Genomic DNA, 23,497 nt, shown 5'->3' on the forward strand with positions numbered 1-23,497 from the left:
GATCCCACAGGCCAGCCCCAGTTAGTTGGCGTGGCTGCCCGGAACTTGGCTATGATGGTCCCAAAGCTTTCCCAGCTCCCTCCCCTAAAGAACACGTAAGTTGCCCATGGGAAAGAGCACATGTGGATGGAGCCTGGTGACTCAGGGCAGTGGGCTGTCATTTTGAAATGGGGCCGAGTAGCCCAGCAGTAGAGGGGGGAGGAGCTGAGGGACCATCCTCCAGCCCCTCCCCAAGTCTCTCACGGGACCATAACCTGTACTGCTGTCTATAAAAAAGCCGGGACCTGAGCAGAGGAAGTGAAACATTCTAGCCACCGCAGGCTGGAGCTCCATGGTTCTCCACGTGGGGTCCCCAGACCAGCAGCATCGACATCAGCCGAAAACTTGTTAGAAATGCAATTCTCAGATCCCACCCAAATCCGGATCAGAAACTCTGGGGGTAGGACCAGCCGTCTGTGTTCAGCCAGCCCTCAGGTGATTCTGATGCAGGCTGATGTGTGAGAACCCTTCTGCCCAAGAGGAAAAGGCTTCTAAAGTGGCTGTTTGCTGAAGGTCTTCAGAGAACCCTGGTCTCGTTGTGCTTACCGAGAGAGAAGCAGCATCCTCTGGCTTGGGGTGAGTGTTCTCTTTCTAGGTTCCATGGGGCCTGATGCTCTATTGGTCTGGCTTCCACCTGTGTCTACATTTGCAACCTTAGGGTGACTTAGACCCCGCTTCCCACGAGTCTGCTAAACGTGTCTGTAGCGCAGGAGACGTCAGGTTCACGTGTTGCTTCTTTTTGGTCTCAAGAGACCCATCTCAGAAACAAGACCTGTGGCCCAGCGGCCTTTTGCTCTGGAACCGTCCTTCGGCTGGCCACAGCAGCCCCTCCCCTTGGCTCTTCTGCTTTTCCAACAGATGTTCCTCTTCACATTTGGTCCTAAGAAGTCAATCCATGAAAAAAAAAAAATACTGCAAAAGCAAACCAGGCTCATTGCAGATTATACTGAAATGGACCAGAAAGATAAATGCAGCAATTTTCTTGTCCCACAGCCCTCCCCTCCCCAAATCCTCCATCACCCCACAACCCCCTCCTGCCCCAGTGAGCCCAAGTTCTTGCTGTCTTGATGATCTGCAATTCTCTGCATGACTCTGCCTCTTGGGTTTGTTTAATTAGAAATAGGATGGGAAGTGCTTCCTATGCACTGGCATGTTAATTGCTTATCACAGAAAGAGAAGGGGTGACAACATTGGGTGATGGAAATTTCCACTCTCTCCATCTCCAGGTTTTCCTCCATTTCCCTCTCCCACCCTCTCCTTGTCTCTTCTTTCCTCTCTCGTCAGCCTCTCCTGCTCTTTGTCCCTCTTCTCCAGGTCTCCAGGCCTTTTGGGGAGCAGGCCCAGAGGCGCCTGGCAGGTCAGAATTCAAACCTAAAGGGAAAACCTGTGCTCTCGAGCACCACGTTCCTCTCTCTCCTCTCCCTCCTCTCCCAATCCAGCCCCTCTTTCTGTCACCCTCAGGCTTTGAAGAGATTCAGAGCAGAGAGCTCTTTAGTTATACTCAGTATTCAAAGGATTATTTTTCTTTTGTTTCCTTCCCCTCCCCTTATTATTGTTATTCTTATTTATTTTTATTTTTTACAAAACAGGAGAAAAGAGTGAATTGGGCTGGGGGGAGGTGACACATTTCTCCACAAAGGTACAAAATTGCCTATAGAAAGTCAACCTCAGAGTGCAGACCGGAAGGGTGCCGGGAAGAGGCGTTCCTGGGCATCCCTCTCCCACATGTCCTTCTCATCCAACTGGGGCCCCACTTTGGGAGCAGTTCCCCGAGGTGGGGAGGAGAGGCCTCCTTCAGCTCTTGCCCAGAAGGGGAAAGAGCAAGTAACTGAGACTGTACAGAGACAGAGAAGAGGAGGGGGTGCATCCTGTGGGCCAAGGGCCTGAGGACACAGGCAGGGGACATCCAGGCCCAGGAGCCTCTGGGCACACAGACAACTGGGGAGGTGGGCAGCTTTAGCCACAGTCCTTCCTGTTCCTTGGAGATGCTCCTCAGAATGGCAGCGGAGGAGCCCCCAGAAAGTAAGGGCAGTTTCTGGAGGCTGCAGGAGCACTCCCCTAGGGCCACAAAGCTGGCTGTCTTGGTCCAGCTGCCAGGCCTCAAGTATGTGGGTCCATGTTACTTTCCGGGCAGGGTACCTGGCCCAGATTGCTTCCCTTTTGGTAAAAAGTAGTCCTAGTTATTTCTCTACTGCTGAGAACAGGCTGAGCTTCAGGAATTTTGCGACAATGGTGGTGACAGCGTCTCCCCTTCTGAGGACCTGGGCAGCTTCCTCCCCGGATTCCAGTGCAGGACAAGGGGTGCAGATACCACCCGGGCTGAGGGGGTGCTCCAGCCCCAGAAAGCCCAGGCTGGAAGGAGAGGCCGCCCACCCACTCCCTGCCTGGGCTGGCCACTGCCAAGGTGGGCTGCCAGCCCGGCTGCCAGCAGGAGGATGGTGAGAGCCAGGATGGCTATGAGCCCAGGTTGGTCCCCTAAGGCCCTGTGACAAGGAGTGGCCTCTTTAGTCCTGGCCCATACACATGCCAACTGGGTGTGGGCATCAGCAAAGGCCACTTGCAGGCAGGCCCAGTACTCCGTGGCCTGAAGGAGGCGGGTGATGTTGTAGCTGTGGGTACCCCGTGGCAGGCGGGCCAGAGCAGTGGCCCTGTGGCCCTGGAGGGTGGAGGCACTGGACCAGGTGAGGTTGGTGGAGACTGTGTTGGGTGGGGAGACCCAGGACAGCAGGATGTGATAGGGGTGAGTCTCCTGCACCTGGAGGTCCAGACCCCATCCCTTGCCTCTGCCTGGCTGCAGGGGAGCCCGGCCAACGACCACACTAACCGTCTTAGTGTCAGCCCCTACCAGGTTCTGGGCCACACAGGTGTACAGCCCTGCCTCTTCCGCTGTCACCCTCCGCAGCTCCAGGGTCCCCTCAGGGTACACCCGGTACTTCCTGCCTGCCCGGGCAGCCGTCAGTCGAACCCCAGCTGGAGTGACCCAGTAGATCTCGGGTTCTGGTTCAGCCAGCGCCCGGCAGTGCAGCACCAGGCTCTCTCCACTGGCCACCTGGAGGCTGGCGGGGAAGCTGCGGGGGGAGATGAGGGGCAGGCAGTGGTCCGTCATCTCCCGGAAGGGCACCTCCCGCACTGGGCGGCGCTGGAGGTCTGGTGGCTCGGCACACAGGGTGGACTGAGGCTCGATGAAGCGGACGTGGGTGCCCGTGGCATTGGCCCAGCGGATGACACAGTCACAGCGGATGGGGTTGCCATGGAGACCCACCTCCTGCAGGTTGGGCAGGGACTCCACTGTCTGCTGGTGCAAGGCACTGAGAGCATTGTTGTTGAGCATGAGGGTCTCCATCTGGGGCAGGTGATGGAAGGCGCGGGGGTGGATGAAGGACAGCCGGGGGTTGTTGGTGATGTCCAGCTTGGTCAGCTCAGGGAGGTTGACCAGGGCAAACTTGTCAATGGAAACCAGTTCCTCCATGTTGTTCAGCCCCAGCTCCTTGAGGTGCAACATGTTGGCAAAGTCCCCGGGCCCCACCCGCTGGAGCGGGTTCTTGTTCAGGTCTAGGAACTTGAGCCCAGGCACCTGCTCCAGCGCCCGCCGGGGTACCCGGGCCAGCAGGTTGTCATAGAAGGAGAGGCTCTCCAGGCTTTGAAGCCCCTCCAGGGCGTAGTCAGAGATCTCCCGCAGGTTCATGCCCGCGAGCACCAGGCTGCGCAGGTTGGCCAGGGGCCGGAAGTTCATGTCCAAGATGGCGTCCACTTTGTTGCCGCCGATCATGAGGATCTCCAGGCTGGGCAGCATCTCGAACCAGCGGCTGTCCACGGCCCTCAGCAGGTTGGAGTTGAGGTGTAGCCGCAGCAGGTTGCTGAGGCCGGCGAAGGCCCTCGGGGCGATGCGGTAGAGCTGGTTGTGGTTGAGATAGAGTTCCTGAAGGCTGGCCAGCCCTGCAAAGCTGTGGTCCTCCAGCCGGGTCAGCTGGTTCTCCTCCAGGTGCAGGCTCAGCAGCTGGGGCAGGGCACGGAAATCACAGTCTCGGGTGTCTGAAAAGCTGTTCTGGGACAGGTCCAGCTCTGTGAGATTGGCCAGGTAGCCGAGCTCACTCTGGTCCACGCGGACGATGCCGTTGCTCTGTAGCAGCAGGGTCTGCGTGCCTGCGGGCAGCGCCGGGGGCACAGCTGTCAGGAATAGGTCATTGCAGTCCACGGTGGTGGCCTCGCGGTAGGACGATAGGGGTGTATACCAGGGCCGGATCTGGCAGGCACACCGAGGGGGGCAGGGCACGTGCCAAGGTACCACGGGCACAGTGGCAATGGCACCAGCCACCCAAGCTAGCAAGAGGGGGGCCACAAGCAGCCTCATGGTGGAGCTGCAGGGCAGGGGACCATCCACAGGAAGAGTCTGGAGTCCTTGTGCTCTTAGCGGTTTGCAGGCTGAGCGTCAGCAGCCCTGCCAGGGCCCGGGGAACCACTCTCCCTGGGCAGTCATTCTATGCGGGGATGGGTGGGCACCATTTCCTGCCCTCCTGGGTGCGGCTGTCCATCCTTGTCCACTGGCGCTCGGTCTGCTCACTCATTGCCATGCCCCATCGGGGCAGCCCTGGAAGAAGAGGATGCAGAGTTAAGGAGGTTGCAGAGAAGCAGAATCTACTCCCTCCTCCTGTGTCTCCCCTGTTTGACTCAAGAGGTCAAAGGAGCTGAGAGGGGTGGACAAGATCAGAGCCAGGGCTCCTGGATTCTGTCCTACAGTCCTTAGGCTTTGCTGTCCTTTTCTTTGATCTGCTGGGGGAGTGACTGGGAGTCTTCAAGGAAAGGGCAAGAGATTGAGCCTTGGAAGCTTCCAGGATAACTCGCAGAAGGTGTGTGTGTGTGTGGAGGAGAGGGGATGGCTGAAATTGTCATCTTCAGAGTCCTTCTGAGCCCAGAGAGATGTGGAGTAGATTCTCCAACCTTCCTCACATCTCTCCTCACTGAGTAAATGGGAAATAAAGTGACAGTTTTCAGACATCCCTCTGAGCAGTGTGGGTAGAGGGTGGTAGAAACAAATGTGGCTTCTAAATTCCAGGGTGCGCTCCCAGGACTTTGAAAGTTGAAAGGCAGTGGACCCTGACCCCACACCCAGACAGGCTGGGAAAGTGGGGTGGTCACCTGGGGTCTGCTTAGGCTCTCCGGGGATAGGGGACAGCTTTGGCTTTTGCCAACTTCCCTGCCTGGAGGCAGGGGCTTTCCCTACCTGGAGGCAGGGGCTTTCCCTTCCCCTGTAGCCTACCCAAACTGCCAGGAGGAGGTGGTGGGTTTAAGAAGCCTGGGTCTGAGCACCTCAGTCCTGACCATATGTGATCTGGCCTCAGCCAATTCTCCTGGCTTTTGCCATCCTACTGACTCACTGTGACCAACCTTTCAGGTCAAATTTACCGTACACCCCCCCCCCCACCCGTCTCCCAGACAACTCCCAGTTGTTCTTCAAGACTCAACCTAAGGTCAGTCACCTCCTACAGAAAGCTGCTTCTAACCCTCCCCACCCCTGGATGGCTAAGGGGCCTGCCTTGTGCTCTCGCAGTACCCCATGCTTTCTTCTGTCACAGCCCTGATCACATCATGTGGAAATGTCTCCCCAACTGGGGACCTGTCTCGCTCATCATCATGCTTGTAGCCCAGGACAGGTGCCCAGTGAGGGTTTATCGTATAAATCAATCTCTATGGTCCTAGGGCCCCTTCCTCCAGGAGGTTGGGTCCCTACCCCCATTCCAATCTAGAATCCAAGCCCCTGCTGTTCCTTCCTCCCAGGTATGGACAATCAATCCTGGTTCTCTAGAAGAACCCATGGCTAGGATGCTTTGCCCTAGACGAAAGTCCAGCCTTGGCCTAGAACCAAGATGGGGGAACCAAAGGGGACCCCTGGGCCTAGTCTGACTCCTGAGTGGAGGTCTGACTGGGTAGTTTTCCAGCTGCAGACATCAGGGGAGTGCACAGTTATTGAATGCCTGCTATTTGCCAGGACCTTTCAAAGACTATGTCTTATTTCATTTAACCCTCATAAAGAGTCTACAAGATAAGCAATAATACCTCCAGTTTGCAGATGAAGAAACTGAGGTTTGGAAGAGGTTAAAGAATTTGGCTCAAGCCATACAGCTGGTAAATGTCAGGAGACAGGAACTCAGAGGTTGTGCCATTTACACTGTACTTCTCTGCCCCCAGATCTGGCCCGACCCTACCCGGGATACCCTGAGCTGTACTGGCTGCTGAAGCAGCGGGCTGGGTGCCCATTCTTGTCCCCTGAGGAGATGACTCCTTATCAGGGAGCTGCAGGAAGCTGGGAGCTGTGTCTTCCACCACCTTCCAGGCAAGTGCCTCTCAGCTGGCCAGCGGGGCTCTTTGCCCACCTCATCCCACTTCCAGGATGCTGGGGCCGGGGAGGGGAGCAGTTGGAGGCCTCCCTTGAGCAAGGGAGCGGCATGCCTGTTTACATTTGACTACTTCCCACCTTCCTCTGCAGCTATTTCTGAAGGTGGGAAAAACAACATGACTTAAAATGCACAGAGGTTTTGCGTGGGGGTGTGTGTACACTGACACGTAAAACTCAGGGCAAACACACGTGCACACACACATGCACACCCGCATCCACGTGCAGAGGGGAGCCTGGAGTACTCAGCCACCCAGGCCGGTGAGCGGCGGTCAGGAAGAGTGGTGGGGTTCTGCCGTGTGCTATGTGAGTGGAGAGGCAGCAGGGACAAGCTGAGTCCTGGGATGGCCCTGTCACGGAGCTAGGGCTGGGGTCCTGCCACACGTACACACCAGAGGCTCCTGCCTCCTGCCCAGGTCTCACCCAAGAAAGTAGAACCCACCAGCAAAGAGATCTTACTATTACTTACCACTTCCTACCAGAGCACCCTGGGGAAAGTTCACTGCTCTGAGCATCTGTTCCTTATGTGTAAAACGAGCTTGTCATTGGGATGAAAGGAACCGGGTGTGGTGCACACCGAGAGCTCAGCAAGGCTTAGGTCTCTTTCATCTCCCAGGGTTGGGAGGCTCCCCAGCAATAGGACTTCTTAGGGGGGGATAGAAGTTGGATCCCAGGGCTCAACAAGCCCCTATTAAGCTTGCCCACTGTGGGCCCAGTGTCGCCCCCAGGTGGTATGGGGAGCTGTGAGCAGGACTAGATAAAACGTCACACCTTTAAGAGTGCCACTCTGGCAGGACCAAAAATGCAAAATGATTAGGAGAGCCCAAGACAGTGCGTAAGGGGAGAGAGGCTGCAGTGGGTGGAGAGGGCCTTCAGACCTTGCCCGAGCCCCAGGCTCCTCCTCCAACACCTCTGTCCTGGCACCTTTGTCCTACCGATGCTCAGCTGTATGGATGGGATCGAGAAGCCATTTAAAAGTTCATTAAAAACATCCAGAGACACCGCGATGAAGAGTGGCCCCCGCTTGCCACAACTGGAGAAAGCCCTCACACAGAAACGAAGACCCAACACAGCCAAAAATAAATAAATAAAATTAAAAAAAAAAACACAAAAAACAAAAACATCCAGAGATTCGCCTTTCCCTCCACTCCAGGCTTACCCTCTTCCTTGCCCCTGTGGCTGGGCTGGGGGGCGGTTGGTGAGCCAGAGCTCCAGCCCCTCAGCCAGGAGCCTCGGGCCGGGGCTCGGCATCCAGAGGCCCAGAGACGGGCAGCGGCTGGATGACTCATGTTTGTACGCACCTCTGGTCCCAAGGCTTGGCAAAGGCCCAGACAAGTCCTCCCCCTCACTGCTGAGCACACAGCCCCTTCCAAGACAGAACTCAGAGCTGCCCACTCACCTGCCATCACCACTTAAGGCTGTCTTGCACATGGCCCACTCATGCAGGCTTGATTAGCAATTTCTGCTGGGAGCGGGAGCTGCAGAGAAAGCTAATTGTCTTTTCTCTATAATCTCCCGGGGTGAGCGGGAGTTCAGACTATCACGTGTACGTTTTCCCCAACTGGATTTCAAGCTCTTTGCAGTAGGGGCTATGTCTTGCATGCTTTTTGTGTTCCCAGTGAGCCAAGTGTAGGATTGAGCATGCAGAGGGTACTGGTGAGTGGATACAAATTGTGAAGTGTGTAACTCTCCCATCAACCCTGTGTGCAGACAGAGAAGGGATTGTTTAGTCTCATTTTACAGGGGAAGCAACTGAAGCAAGGAGAGGTTAATTGACACGTCAGAGTTTGCACAGCTTCTGACGTGGTGGGGTCAGAGTTCAAACCCAGGTCTTTGACTCTGTAACCTGCCCCACCAGCCCAGCCAAGGTTCACTGCCTGGCAGCTCAATGCCCACCTTACAGGAGCAGAGTGCAGGGCTGGTGGCCCCGAATGCCTACTTCAGGTGCCATCCTTTCACAGATGAATGGGTCCTCTGCTCCTCCTCCCCGACGCTACCTGCGGGGGCCCCTCAGACACCATTCCTTGATTTCTGGCTAGAGTGACTTCCCTGGGGGATACACGGGGAAGACCCTGTTCCTCTGTGTGTGTGGCTGGGCCTGGAAGCACAGGGACAGACAGAGCCAGCAGGCTGCACAGAGACCTCAGCCTGCCTTCGGATTGGGGGCTGGGCGCTCCTCTTTGTTCAGGGACAGCTGGAGCCATGACCGTCAGTGGCAGGGGAAGCAGGGTTGCCCACTGCAGGAGCAAAGTTTCTCTTGGAAGGGCTGGCTCTGCAAGCCCCAACGGACCCACCTCCTCCCGGCAGCAGCTCTGGATTTAGCAGAAAGTATGGAATTGATCCCGTACACTCCCCATTAAACTCCAACCCTTGGCAAAGCCCTAAATGAAGAATTTTGGAGAAGCTGACGTCAGGAGCCGGAGCTGCTCTTCTCTCTTTCCTCCATCTCTGGCCCTGCCCCCAGGACAGTCCCGAGCTCCTGCCAGCACTGACAGCGTTGCTCCTCCAGGTGGCTGGTGGATGCAGAGCCTCTCCCTCCCCCAACTCCTCTCCCCTCCCCACAGCCTCTGCCCAGCCGCCCTGAGCTGGGAGCCCTCCGGAGGGAGGAACAGCTCGGCAGTGATCAATTGCCTGGCCTTCCCTGCTGCTTCAGTGCCAGGTCCCCCTGAGCTGCGGAGACAGATGGGCAGCATAATTGAGTGTAGCATTGATAAACTCCAGCCTCCTCACCAGCAGATAAGCGCTGGGTTGGGGGATGCAGAGGTGGGGGAGGCCATTGCTCCATCTGTACACCTGGCCTCCGGCTCCTCCCGAGAGGTGAGCATGGCCCCTCACTCCCACCTCTCATTTAATCACAGACAGCCAGGACCTCAGAGCTGGAGGAGACCTCAGCGTTTATCTAGTCTTCCAGAGTCTGAATTCCATAAATAACTTATGCAAAGGAGGAGTGGTGGAGCGGAAGGAGCCTGGGCTCTGTGATCAGAGTTTGAGTCTGGCTCTGCCGCTCACTGCGTGACCTTGGACAAAGTTAGACGACCCAAGCTGGGAAATGAGGATGAGACCCTCTCACAGAACTGCTGTGAGGAGCCAGGATGCAAGGTCTATGACGTGCCTGTTAGTTGCCTTCATTGCTCCCTTCACCATTGCCTCTCCTCCCATCTTAGCCCCTATTTCTCATCTCTCACCTATCGTCGGAAACTTTTTCTTTCTATTATGGTATAACTTACGTACAGGAGAGTATATAAATGGCACGAATCCCAAGTGCACAGCTTGATGAATTTCTACCTTAGTAGATACCAGTACAACCACCACCCATAGCAAGATATTAAGTATTTCCAGCCCTCCCGAGGTTCCTATGTGGCCCTTCCCAGTAAATGTCCAGCCCCCACCTGGAGTTAACCATTGTCCTGACTTCTATCATCATCAATCAGTTTCATCTTTTAAACCCAGAATTCCCCTTCCTTCTCCATCGCAACTTGGAACCAGGGTCTTTGGAAACAGTTGACTCTGGCTTTAGGGAACACCAGAACCTCAGACCTGAAATTCACTTAATTCATCCTCCTGCTTCATAGTGGCTATAGCTTCTCAGGGTCTCACACTTAATCAGCGATCTCCAGGAAGGGAGACTGATTCCTCTTATTCCTCTTTCTTGTTTTGCCATTCCCATATCTAGAAATTGCTCTACGCCCTAGGGTCCCCTCTCCGGTTGGAATCCTATGACTTGGGCCTGTGAGTGTCATGCTGCCTTGAGGCAAGAAGATGGTAGGATAACCTCCTGGCAGCCCTTCCCCAAAGCCCTGCTGGGTCTTGGCCACCTCCTGGGGCAGCACTGCTGGCCCCTTTTTGTTGCCAGACCCCTAGGTAATCTGATTACAGAATCTGGGGCACCAGGCAGAGGACAAATGGGGGAGTGACCAGGAAGGAGAGACCCAGACTCACTTCTAACTGCCCCAGACCTCTCCACTTGCCCATTTCAGAGGCTCCTCGCACTCAACTTGTCCCAAGCCCAACATCTCCCACCAAACCTGCTCAGGAGGCACTGCCATCCACCAGTCTCCAAGACTGGAAATCTCCGCCATGGTGACGCGTCCCTCTCCCACCTCACACACACCCACCACAGTGCTCACGCTAACGTGCCCTTTTCATTTCTTGTCTTGACTCTCACAGCGGCCTCCTCACCATTGAGTGACCCACTCGTTCCCAGGCACCTCATGCTCCTCCAAGACTAGACTTGCTATTTCCTTCTCCTCCTCGGGCCTCTCACTCAACCAGCAAAACCTCTCCCCAACTTCAACTATCAAACTCCTCTTCAGCCATAAAAACCCATCCCAAATGCCACCTCCTCTGTGACATGTTCCCAGAGGCCCTCCTAGAAGGGTGGTGACACCCACCGCAGTCCCAGAGACTCTGAACAGACCTCCACGGTAACAGTACCTTCCTTATTGTCATTCTGAGAGCCTGTGTTCTCAACCAGGCTGTGAGCTCCTGGAGGAAAGGATGGTTTGTTATTTATTTTTGTCTTCTCAGAGCCTAGTGCAGTGCAGAATTTCCTGGTAAGGGTGGGAGGTGTTCTACAGCCATGAACTATGAATCGCAACCCATTAGTGGGCCATGAAAACAGTTTAAAGTGGATAACAATATACATTAAAAAAATGAAATAGAAAATAGAGTGCATTGTATGTAGCTAGACTAAGCGTTGTTTTGAGAAATTTTTCCCCTCTGTTTTACACACACATACACACACACACACACCTGTGTACAGATGGATGTGATGCAAAATCGTGCATTTTTGCCCTTGAGTCGCAGCTATAAAAGCTTGAAAATGATGAGTCTGCAGAGCCTCTCTCTTTGAGTGAGGTGAGTCCCTTCAACTCTAGTTGATGCCGCTGGAAGGATGACATAAATCAAAGTGTCAGAGGGAAGATACGACGCCCCCGAGTGCCTTCTATGTGCAGGATTTCTATTTGCTGGCCACTTTAGAGATACCTCATCCCATCCTCCCAACAACCCTGTAAGTAGGTACTTTTTAGAAGAGAAACCTCAAGCTCAGTGGAGACAAGGGATCAGACCCAGGTGCCACAGCTAGAATGTGGAAGAGCCTGAGTGTGAACCCAGCCGTGTCTCATACACCAGCCCTTTCTATTTCCATGATTCTGGTGCCAGAAGCTGAATTCCAAGAGTGGAGGATACTGGGGAGACTGGAGGAGAGAAGGGAGAAAAATGAGAGGGCATCTCCTGGTGAAAGGATGAGGTTTCTCTTGTCTACCCTTGCCCTCCCCTCCCCTCTGGAGTGAGAAGAGTCAGTTCCAGTAAAAACCCTTTCCTGGCCCGGGAGGGAAGGGACTTGTTCCCAGGAAGAAATATCTACATTCCCAGGTCTCTGGACTGGCCCTGGACAGAGGGTGTTGCAATTCTACTGCCTGGAAGGGAGCCTGCCTCGTTATTTCTTAAGTAGGAGTGGAGGGCGCCAGTAGGTAGCCCACAGTCATTTTTGTCTGGTTGCACTGCACCAAAGAGGCTTCAGGGGAGTGGAGCCAGCTTTGCAGGGGCCTGGAGAGCAGCGCCAGGCTGAGCTCCACCGCCACACGCCGCCAGCCTTCTGCTGACTATCTGCCCATCCTCAGGAAACCTTCTCTGACCCCTCCAGGCCTCTCCTGGGCTCCTTCCTCTGGTGCCTCAGCGTCCCTCCATCATCCACTGGCTGTTTACTTGTCTGTCTGTCTCTCCCTCCAGACTGTGAGGCCCTCGGGGGAAGAACTGTGCTCCAAGTTGCCAGTTCCTCCAACAGTCTGGCACACAGTAGGAGCTCAGAAGATACCTGTGGAAGGAGAGAAAGAAAGGCAAGGAAGGGCAGGGCACGAGAACAGAAGGGGGCTGGTTGCTTCGGAGCTCCGGAAGAGCAGGTGGACCTGAGTCTGGCCTCGTGAAGGAGACCCAGAACGCACCTCCTGTAGGCACACACCCGGGCTCCCCTGCCCTGGCTCTGGCCGCTGCATGGCCACTGTAGCCCTTCCCTTGATGGAGAAGGCACTTCTGACTTAACTTTCTGCCTCTGGATTCCACCCTACGATGATCCGCCCCCTCTGGAGCTCCCTCAGGCGCCCCCTCTGGAAATCCTGTGGACACTCTGAGATCTTAGGTTAGCGGTTCAAAGGAGGGCTTTGGAGTCAGTTCTGCATCTGAATCCTGGTGCTGGCTGTATGACCTCAAGCATCCTTACTCAGATTCCTCCTAATGCAGGGAGAGAGTCTACCTCATGGGGGGAAATCTGCAAGAATGATGCCTGCTAAGTGCCTGGCGCTCACTGGAGCGCTCTTCCCTTTTCATCTACCTCGGTCTGTCTGAGGCACAGTCCCTGGCTTCCAGGCCACCTGTGTACCAGGCCCGCACCAGACGGCCTGTCCATGGTCATGTGGCCTCTCACGCAGGCAGCCTCTCCTAGGAACCCTTCCATCTCAGTCTGACACTCCTTCCTGACGGAGATGCCCTCTCCTGGGTCAACTTTAAGCACTCCCCGGGGCCTCCAACCAGGGTCCAGTTCTAGTCTTTAGGACTCGAGAAGGCTCTAGAACTCAGTTCATTTACAGATCACCAATGTCTGACACACTCTCACCCAACAGCTCACTCTTCCTGGCTTAGGTGAGCAGCTCCTCTGTTTGCCCAGGTGCTCCTTGGAAGGGTCGAGAGGGCCCCCTCCTAGCAGAGGTCTAAATGTCCCAGCTTGACCGCAGCCTGAGGACATTCCACACTGGCCATAGGTGCAAGCCAGAGGGGCAGCCAAGCCCAGCTACTGACCTCGAGCCTCTCCCGCCTCTCTCCCTATAATTCTCCCTGCCCTTCCTAGAGTTAGCCGGGGGTGCTGGGCAGACCCTGCTGCATTCCTGAAAGGCTCCCTCCTGCAGCCCTTCAGACACACTGGATCCCTGGGAGTTAGGTGCAGCGGAAGGAGAGGGAAGGCTTCAGAGAGATGCAAGCAATGCTCTTTCCTGCCCCCGTGCCTTTGCACAGGCAGGGGCCTTGCCCAAAAGTCCCTGTCACCGCTTGTGTATTCCCATCTCTGAAGTCTCAGCTCACACTGCCCCTCTCTGAAGTCTTCCCTGACCACCACCCACGCCCCACTAATCAATCCCTTGCTCCTTCCCTCATCCTTGAAGAACCCATATCCACTGTGATGCTCAACTGCTCTCTCAGACTGTGAGCCCCTCGAGGGCAACTCTGTGACTCAGGAGCCCAGAACTAGTAGTGAGAGAAGCACCAAGGCATGGTGGGGGTGGGCGTGGGAGGAGTTCCTGGGGAGAGGGTTTGGGGCCTGGGGGGCTGAGGAGAAAGGCAGAGCAAATGGGGAACAGACTAGTTAAACAAGGAGAAAGGCCAAAGCTCTTCTAACGGAAAAAGAAAATGAAATCAGAATGAAAATTGATGAGGCGGAGAGAAAAGGAGACTCGTTTCATCAGCAGGTTTGCCAGATGAAGCTCAGAGATAAATCACGAGGCGGAAGGAGCCTTGGTCTCGGAGTGGCTCACTGCCTTCTCCTTCTGTCAGCTGTCTCGGGCAGGCCTGAGAGATAAATGGCTGCAGCTGAGGCCCCGCAGCGGGTTCTTTTCCATCCCCAACCGCAGTAAGAATGGCCTGTCAGTCCTCATCGCCTCCTCCAGGCCTGCCCTGCCCACGCCTTCACGCGCTCCCCCTCCCGTGGCCCTCCTCTTCCCCTGCTCCCCTCCTCAGCCCCGCTGGCCTCTCCCTCAGCAGCCCCCCCATCATCCCTCCCCAGCTCGGGGTCAGGCCTGTGGAGAGCATTTGTCAGAAGCCCTGTCCGACCTTCTGTGCCCCTATCCAGCTTCTCTGAAGTCAGGGTGGGAAGGAGAGGTCAGGGCATGAGAACTGGTGGTAGAGGACATGGGACAGGACAGGGCTGGGTTCTAGTTCTGGCCTGGGACAGACCTTGGAGTGTGTCCCCTTACTTCTCTAGCCCTCGGGCTCCTCATCTGTGAAATGAGGAGGCTGGGCTAGAGCAGTGGTTCTAAAGCTGAGGTCCCTGAACCAGCAGTATCAGCATCACTTGGAAACCTGTTAGACGTGCAGATTCTCAAGCCCACCCCAGACCTCTGGAATCAGGAACTCAGAGGGCGGGGCCTAGTTACCTGTGGTTGAGCAAACCCTCCAGGAGAATCTGATGTATGCGCATGGAGAATCACTGGGCTAGATAACCTCCAAGGACCCTCCAGATGAGATTAGAATTCTGTAAACGAGAAGAGTGCCCGCTAGGAACACTCAATTAAAACTACGTGGGGACTTCCCTGGTGGCGCAGTGGTTAAGAATCCGCCTGCCAATGCAGGGGACACAGGTTCGAATCCGCCTGCCAATGCAGGGGACACAGGTTCGAGCCCTGGTCTGGGAAGATCCCACATGCTGCAGAGCAACAAAGCCCATGCGCCACAACTACTCAGCCTGCACTCCAGAGACCACGAGCCACAACTACTGAGCGCACATGCCACAACTACTGAGCCTGCGCACTAGAGCCCGGGAGCCACAACTACTGAGGCCTGAGTGCCACAACTACTGAGCCCACACGCCTAGAGCCCATGCTCTGCAACAAGAGAAGCCACTGCAATGAGAAGCCCGCCCACTGCAACTAGAAAAAGCCTGCACACAGCAACGAAGACCCAGTGTAGCCAAAAATAAATAAATAAATAAATAAAAAGTTATTAAAAAAAAAAACCTATGTGTATGATGAACTCCTTATTATTATCCTGATAGATAAGAGTTGAGTTTTCCAGACCCCTCTCATCTTCTCTGTCCCAGCCACAAGGAAGCTCTCTACCCAATGAGCATTAATAGAGCCCTGACTGTATGCTGGCACTGTGAGGGGATAGGGATACAAGGTCATGGGGAGGGCAGGCGGGAGTCACAAATTTAAAAACAAAACAAAACAAAACACTCTACTAAAGTATGATAAGAATTGTCACAGAAGTACTTACCAAGGACAACAGGGGCATAGTCTGGAGGAGAAAACACAATTCTGCGAGGAAATTTCTAGAAGTCATTGAATTATACACTAAAAATGGGTAGATTTGATGGTATGCAATGTACTTCAATAAAGTTGTTGTAAAAAAAACCTCCCAGGGAAGTGTTGTCTAGGTCAGCAGATGCACAGATGGTAGAAGACCATTCTATACATACTGGGGACACCATGAGCAAAGGTCCTGGGATAAAAATGATGAAGTGAACTCCAAGAACTGAGTGGTCCCCCTTAGTTTCCAAGAGTGTAGGTGATGTGAAGAGGCTGGAGCAGCAGGCTGGAGCCAGAACAGTCTGGACATGATATTGGAGGTAGGGGGCAGCCAAGAGGGCATCTAAGGCAGTGATACTATAGCCATCAATAATATCTATTATGACTGGATGCACCTTGCAATTTAAATTCTTCCATCTCCACGATCCTGTGTGATATTCACAATAGCCTTGCAAGGTCATAGATGCCATTATCCCCATTTTAATGGAAAAGATATTAAGTGACTTACCCAAGATCATACAGCAAACAAGTAATGGAGCCAGGGCTAAAAGACAGTGTGCTTCCAAGTCCAGACTTACTTTCTCAGTGGGACGGCAATGTTAAAAATGGTAGCCATTGGCCAAGGACTGCCTATGAGCCGGGCCTTGGGCTGGGCTCTGAAATGAGTGGTTGCACTCAATGCTCAAAACCACAGTAAGATACGGGGATTACTAGCCCCATTTCACAGATGTGGAGGATAGGTAGGTACCTTGCACAAGAACATCCAGCTGGTAAAGCCAGGACTCAGACAAGGTCTGGCTGGCTGCCAAAGCCCATGCTCTACACTCCGACCCCACATCACCCTCCTCCAGCTCCCACTGCCCAGCTCTCTTCAGGCCCAGAATGGAATGGGAGATTTCCAGCTGACTTCTTATTCAAATTCCCTTGAGCCTGGGCCAACCCAAGAGAAAGAAACTGGCCCCCAGCCTAAGCTGAACAGCCCTTCTTTAAGGGAAGGCCCTTTCCAATCTGGCAGGGGCTTCTTTCCTCCAAGCCCATCAATGCCTTCTGAGCCCCACACACCCACTGGGGGACCAGTGCCTTCCAGGGCCCGGAGCCCAGTGGATAGAAGCACTTCCATCTCATGATCAATAACAGGCATAATTCAGTGACTGCAGCAAGTACAAAGGAGTGTAGGTTAAATCAATATTTAGAAGTTTCGAAATGAAACTAATTAAGAGCGAGCCTTAATGATTTTTACTGTCTGGGAATAAAAAGGACAAAAAGCCTGCCCATATTTCATGAGTCCACCTTAGTAGCTTGTAATCATTTGGGAAGAGCAGATGATGAAAAGTGCTCCGAGCCAGAGCCCCACTTTCTGCATTGCAGGAGAGGGGAGCACCTCGTCCTTGGTAGCAGAAGACGAGGAGGAGAAAATGAATGGGATGGAGCACAGGATGCAAACTGCATTGTGGAAGGCCACTGGCTTAGGTCAGGGATGGTTATGTATTGAATTGTGCCCCCCCCCGCCGCCAAAGATACAGTGAAGTCCCACTCCCAGAACCTGTGAACGTGACCTTAATTTGGAAACAGGGTCTTTGCAGATGTAATCAAGTAAAGATGAGGTTATACTGGGTTAGGGTGGGCCCTAATCCAATGACTGGTGTTCTTATAAGAAGAGGGAAATTTGGACACAGACACAGAGACACAGGAAGAATTCAATGTGGTGATGGAGATCGTGATTGAAGTGCTGCAGCTGCGAGCCAGGGAAGCCAGGACCAGAGCCTGGGAGAGGCAAAGAAGGAGTCTCCCCTCCAGGTTTCAGAAAGACCACGCCTGGTCCTGCCGCCCTTCTGACACACTGATTTCAGACTTCTAGCCTCCAGAACCTGAGACAATTAAGTTTCTATTATTTAAGCCATCCAGTCCAGTTTGTAGTACTTTGATACGGCAGCCCCAGTAAACTCATGCTGGGATCCTGGATTCTGGTTCCCACTCTACCACTTACTAACTGTGCAAGGTTGGCAAAATGCTTAACCTCCATGAACCTCAGTTTTCACCTCTCAAAAATGGGGATAAGACTAGTTCCTTCCATCTTTTCTGTCCAGAGATCTAATGAAAACATGAGTGTGAAATACGCTATGAGCTGTGAGTGCTACACAAATACCACCTAGGCTCACTGCTAGTGGAAACGATCTGGGATCGACCCAGGAGCTGTCAGGTGGGTAGGAAGGAAGTTCCTTGCCAGCTCACAGGGCTGTGATCCAATCAGATCACAGGTGTGAGGTGTCTTTGCCTCATTAGAGATATTACATACATGAAGAGTATTTTTATTGTCGTTCTCAACAGAGATTTTATTTGTTGCCCACTTGGCCCTAGGTTTCTCATCTGTAAAGTGAAAGGGTTGGACAACATTATTAAGGTATTTTTCAGCATCAATTCCTGGGCTTATTCATATATACATATTAATATGTATTTGATATATATACTTAAAGTAGTATATCTTAGCATCCCAACCTCATTCTCATCCCAGTAGCCCAGGACAATGCAGAGGGATGCCAGCTAAGTACTGTGGTGAGAGATAGGAGTGCTGGGGTTTTGCATTCCTTTGCCCTCTACTGCCTGGGTTAAGAGAGGAACCAGAGCACTTTCCTCTCTCCTCCCTCAAGCTTACCAGGCATGAAAGGAACAGGAAACCACGCAGGCAGCAAATAAAATCTCTATCGATCATGGGATGGCTGGCATCCCAAGTCCGGCTGGCTCAGAGCTGTTCATCTTAAATAAACGTTCCTAATGATCCACTCATACTTAATGCTGGAGCTGTCTTGTTAGAGTGCAACGGAACAGGGTGGCTAAATGTGGGGCTGCTGCCTCTCTGTCGGGGCCTCTTCCAGGGCTCCAGGGGGGAATAAGGTTCTCAGGTGGCCTCTCAGAATTTTGGAAGGAGCTGCACCTTGCAGCAGTGGGGTTCTCAAATGGGGGGACCAAGCTAGCTTCCTGCCATACGACAACCAACATTCTTCCCAGATGTGTATCAGCGTGGCGAATGAGCATCTGTTTGCACGCCGCCCTCACTGGAAGGAAAACATCAGCAGCATCAACATGATAACCGCCACCATGATGCTGTCACCTGAGATTTACCAGCATGGTGGTCACCCCACCTGCAGCACACCATCTCCATCCATGTCACCACCCCATTGTCATCATTGTCCTCAGCTGTGATCACTAGGACCCCCTCGCTCACTGTCATCACCACACATCACTTTGAACACCCTCCACTAGCATCATTATCCCTCATCCACTGCTGCCACAATCCTGGTCATCATAGTACCCTGATCATCATAAGAGAACTTGTTTGGCTTCATCTCTGTGACTTATTCAATATCCGAAACAGAAATGGATTTTGCCATTGGGACATATGAGACCTTATAAGGCTAACATGAGAACGAGTGGATTCACATGTACACAGAGATCCATCCTAACAGAAGCATAGACATGGACATGTGATGTATGCATGGAGAGCGCCGGGGGGAAGGGGAGTGGGGTTGGAAGGATAGGCAGGGGACAGGTCAACCAGAGCTCCACATTCTCCTTAGGAGAAAAAAATTAAAATCCTTTGTCTCCTGTTATCTCTGTTTTCCAACTCTGGCTGCACCATAGATTCATATGGGGATCTTTTAAAATATACTGATGCCTACATCCCACTCCAGACCAGTTAAAATCAATCTCTGGGGGTACAATGCAGGCATGGAATTAAAATTCCCCAGAATTTCTTTGTATGTAAATTTTACACCAAAAGAAAAACAAAACAGTAAAATAAAGTTGAACTCCATAGTTGTTAAAGTATTTAGGGAAAAGTGTACTAATGTCTGCAATTTACTTTAAAATGCACCAAAAATAAGATGGATTGATGGATAGATGGAAAGAGATGTGATAAAGCAAGTCTCATAAAAGGTTAATGGTAGAATCTAGGCAGTGGGTATATGATTGCTCACGGTAAAATTCCTTCAACATTGCTGTATATTTGAAATTTTTCATAATAAAATATTGGGAAAAATATCCAACTGGTGTTACTGTGAAGCTAGGGCTGAGAAACACTGCATCTAAAGGAAAAATCCATAAGCAAGTGAGTTTCTTTCCTCCGCCCTCCATGTGTGAAAAAACATACTCCCTTTCTCATCAAACCAATCAGACTCTCGTCCAGTGTTACCCACCCTTCTTGGGTCTCATCACACATAGACAAGTGGATTTGGATGGTGCACCGGGGGAAATGGAGGCAGCTGCTTGCTGTAGGAGCGGGCGGCTAGGGAGACGCCTGGCTGCCCAGCCTCGCAGGGCTGGGCCTGGGACCCACTGCCATACCAGCTGGCCAGCTCTGCTCTGCTCAGGTGGCCCCGAGTCTCCTCTTTCTAAAGCCTAGGCTCAGCATTCTTAGCAAGGATTAAATCCTTTCCCAGGAAAACCAGACCAGAGTCTATTGCAGAGAGAGAGAGAGAGAGAGAGAGAGAGAGAGAGAGAGAGAGAGAGAGAGAGAGAGAGAGAGAGAGAGAGAGAGAGTGTGTGTGTGTGTGTGTGTGTGTTGGATACTGTGGGGGCAGGGGCCAGGCCCCATGTCTCATCTGCATGCTCCTCCACAGCTGGCTCGTCCTGTCGGAGGAGTGCCATGGCAACACCGTGCTCTTTAAACACAAGAGTTTGTGCTGCCATCGCAAAGCAGCATTAGGCAATTTAATTAAGGAGCTGGCAGCAGACAAACTTTGTGAGTTAAAGGCATTTTATTAAATCCCATTGTATTATGCAGCTCAGTTCCCCCAGGAGCTGCAGAGCTGGGGGAGGACAGAGGAGAATTTGCTGGGGTTTCTTTTCTCTTCTTTGTTTTTTTCTGGCCTCCTTGCTGCTTCATGAATGCATTCATTGAACATAGGGGGACCCCAACTGTGATTGCCTGCTCCCCCTAGCCCAAGCATCAGGCCCTGGCATAAGGTCTGCTGGCTGCAGTCTGGGCGGTATGATCGCCAGCACTGACCCCGTGTGTGTATCACCATTCACAGGGCACTCTCAGCGCGCTATCTCAGGGCCAGGCCTCCAACCCGAGCTTCAGTATGTACTCGGCACCAAGCTCAGTGTTTCCCATGCAGGGTCTCACTGAATCCCCCCACACCCTCAGAGTAGGAACTTCTGGCAGCCCCATTCTACAGATAAGGAAAGTGAGGCTTACAGATATTACGAAGCCTGCCCAGGAGGATCTTGTAAGTAGTGTGTAGCAGAGAAGCAAGCCCAGACAGGCTGACTGCAGAGGCCGAGGTTCACAACACTGCTCCCTGTTACCTCTTAAGGTTGGTGATTTTTTTCCTCTTTCAACCTTCGGAATGGGTTCCACTCCAGGAGCCCAGCTAGGAAAATAATTCCAGGGTGAAGCTGGGGTGGGACTAGGCATTGTCCAGGACCCTGACCTCCTAACCCACCACACCTAGAACGTGTGAATGTGCCTCGTGAAAGGTCACACCCAAGCGCTGAGAACACGCTGGCATGTTCAGGGGGTCCAACCTGTCCTCCTGGCCGCCTCAGGGAGAGTGTCTGGCTGGGACCTGAAGCCAAGTCCATCTCCTCTAAGGACCAGAGGTCAGGAAACCAGATGAAAGACCATAGGCTGCTGTGGCTGGATGTGGGGAAGAACTTCCTGGGTGAGAGAGAGGTGGAAATAAAAAAGGCATGTCTTCCCAAGAAACTGCATTTTAGCTCATCTGCCCCAAGAGGGAGCCCACCCAGGCTCCTGCCTCCCGGCTGCGGAAGCGTGTCTGGGGCTCGCGTGCCTGCCAAGGACCCCACCCTGAGGCCTCCCTTCCCTGGCAGCCCTCTCAGCTCCTGGCTTGTGAGAGTCCCTCCCGTGCGAGCAAGCCTAGGGGAGTCCAGCCCAGCCCCAGCGGTTCTGGGGAGGCCCACGGTCCCCCTGGGATGCAGCTGGCCCCTGGGCCACCGGGCCTCCCTCCTCAGCCTCTTCAGGTGCCCAGAGCTGTGCCAGCAAGGGGCGAAACGCCTTTCACTCTGCAAACGTTCACCGAGCTCTACCCTGTGCCTGCCCTCCAGACCTGTAGACGGTTCTCTTGGGCTCAGTTTCCTCAATCCTAAACTAGGGGCAATGGCATACACCTTGTCCAGCTAAAACAGATGCAAAACAATTAGCTAATTTCATTAAGGGCTTTTTCTCTGCCAGGGACTTGCCACTCATCAACTCTTTTAATCCTTAGATGAGGGAACTGAGACTAAAAGAAGTTAAGCCTTGGGCCCAAGCTCATACAACTAGGAAGGGGCAAGAACCAGTGTTCTTGACAACCCCATTTTATATATATATAAACTTATACATATGCATGTATATGCATATGTAGGTATATATATATATATGTATATACATGTATATATAATTATTACATAATTATATATAAATAGCAGCATTGAGATATAATTCATGTACCATAAATTCAATCACATTATGTTTGAAAAATAAATTTAATGGCTGGATTTGCCACCAAGCTTAAGGATGTTTTACTGTTACCCAACAGGAAGCTCCTCTTGGAAGGTGCATTCAGTAGTCTCAGCAAACGGAGCCAGACGAGTCCAGCCATGGGGCTCCTCAGGAGCCAGCTGTGGGGTCTGTGTCTTCTCCCAGCCTCCACCTCTTTTCTTAACACTCCCCCCTCTTCTCACCCCTCCTCCACTTTGCTCTCATCCATCACCATCCTCTCCCCGCCCCCACCAGGCCCTGATGCTTCCTTCTGGCTTCCGGGTCTCCTCTACCCATCCCCACTCCCTCACCCCCACCTGGCAGAGACTGAGCCACAGCTGCAGGTGCTGTCCAGGTGACCCCTTTGAGAAGTCCCCAGAGGGGTGGCCATGTGTGCAGGCAGGCCAGGGAGGACAGAGCTGGCAGCAGCGGGAGGGCAAAGGGCCAACTCGACGGATGCCCAAGTCCATACTGCCACCATGTAAATCTCCCAGGGAAACAGCAGCATTCTAATCCCAGCTCCACCACTTACCAACGATGGGACTATCTCACAGAGCCCCAGTTTCTTCTCACTTGTAAAATGGGGATAAGAATATCTGCTCTGAATTTTAGTAGGTAAACTTCATTGAATACTTACTCTGTACTGGGCCTTTCACAAAGCTTAATTCTTATCTGACCCACATAACAACCCCCTGAGAGTGGCAGTTATATTTACTGAAGAGGAAATGGAGGCTCAGAGAAGTTAAGCAACTTGCCCAGGTCCCACAGCTAGTACATGTAGGAGCCAAGATCCAGGTCCAGCACTGTGTGATGCTGAGCCCTCACTCTTCAGCACACCAACTGCCAGGCTGCGAGGGAGCCTATGGGATGGATGTGTGCAAAAGTGCTTATCAACAGAAATCTCCAGAACAACTAAAGCAGAGGGTCTTTCCCCCAACTCTCACAGGGCTCTGCTATACAGCCTGGCCAGTTTTCTTCCACCGAGATAAGAACAAGTGCTCCAGGGGCTATGTGCCCTCCCTTCTGCTGGAGCAGCGTGGGCTGCACATGTGTTTGTGTGCATGTGTCTGTGTGTGTGCACTTGTGTGTTGGGGAGAGGCACGGTGCCCGGCCAGGTGAACCAGCTAAGAGAGGAGCAGATTTGGAGGCTGTATTTTGCCACTGCTTTGCTCTCCTGGGCTCAAGGCCTGGGTGGGGCCAGCTCGTTTTCGGTCATTTTCCCAGGGGATTCACAGCGGAACATTCTCCTCTGCAATACTGATAAAAATAATAATAATTAACTCAGCTGTGGCTTATATTTCTCCAGCATCTCTCTCCCCAGATCTCAAAACTCTGGGCAAATAGCAAATCTGCTGGCTTTCTAGCCATACCCCAGAGCCTGGGAAGCCTTAGGTACTGGCAGATTTTCTGTCTCCTCCAGCTGGGTGGCAAGTCAGGTGCACAGGAGACTGGTCCCAGAAGCTGCCCTTGGAGTGCCCCTAGCAGAGCTGGGAAACAACCCCAGGTGCTCTGCCTCTCCACCTTCTCACTCCATCACATTCTGGGATCACCCTGTGTCCAGGAGCAGAAGAAGAG

General features: G+C 53.1%; 1 protein-coding gene across 3 annotated transcripts in view; it reads right to left on the minus strand.

Moving 5' to 3' along the window:
• Positions 1–1,087: 1,087 nt before the first annotated feature.
• Positions 1,088–23,497, minus strand: part of LRRN2 (leucine rich repeat neuronal 2) — a 63,051-nt gene continuing 40,641 nt past the window's right edge. The window contains exons 2-4 of one of the 3 annotated variants that reach the window (XM_057534394.1): positions 12,070–12,248; positions 11,183–11,316; positions 1,088–4,627 (exon numbers count right to left, since the gene is read on the minus strand). In XM_057534394.1, the coding sequence (XP_057390377.1) occupies positions 2,252–4,390 (2,139 nt within the window). In that variant the 5' untranslated portion in view covers positions 4,391–4,627; positions 11,183–11,316; positions 12,070–12,248 and the 3' untranslated portion in view covers positions 1,088–2,251. The remainder of the gene's footprint in view (positions 4,628–11,182; positions 11,317–12,069; positions 12,249–23,497) is intronic. The other 2 variants (XM_057534401.1, XM_057534390.1) reach the window with 2 other exon arrangements.

The sequence above is a fragment of the Balaenoptera acutorostrata genome, chromosome 1 (assembly GCF_949987535.1).
Source record: "Balaenoptera acutorostrata chromosome 1, mBalAcu1.1, whole genome shotgun sequence".
Classification (NCBI taxonomy): domain Eukaryota; kingdom Metazoa; phylum Chordata; class Mammalia; order Artiodactyla; family Balaenopteridae; genus Balaenoptera; species Balaenoptera acutorostrata.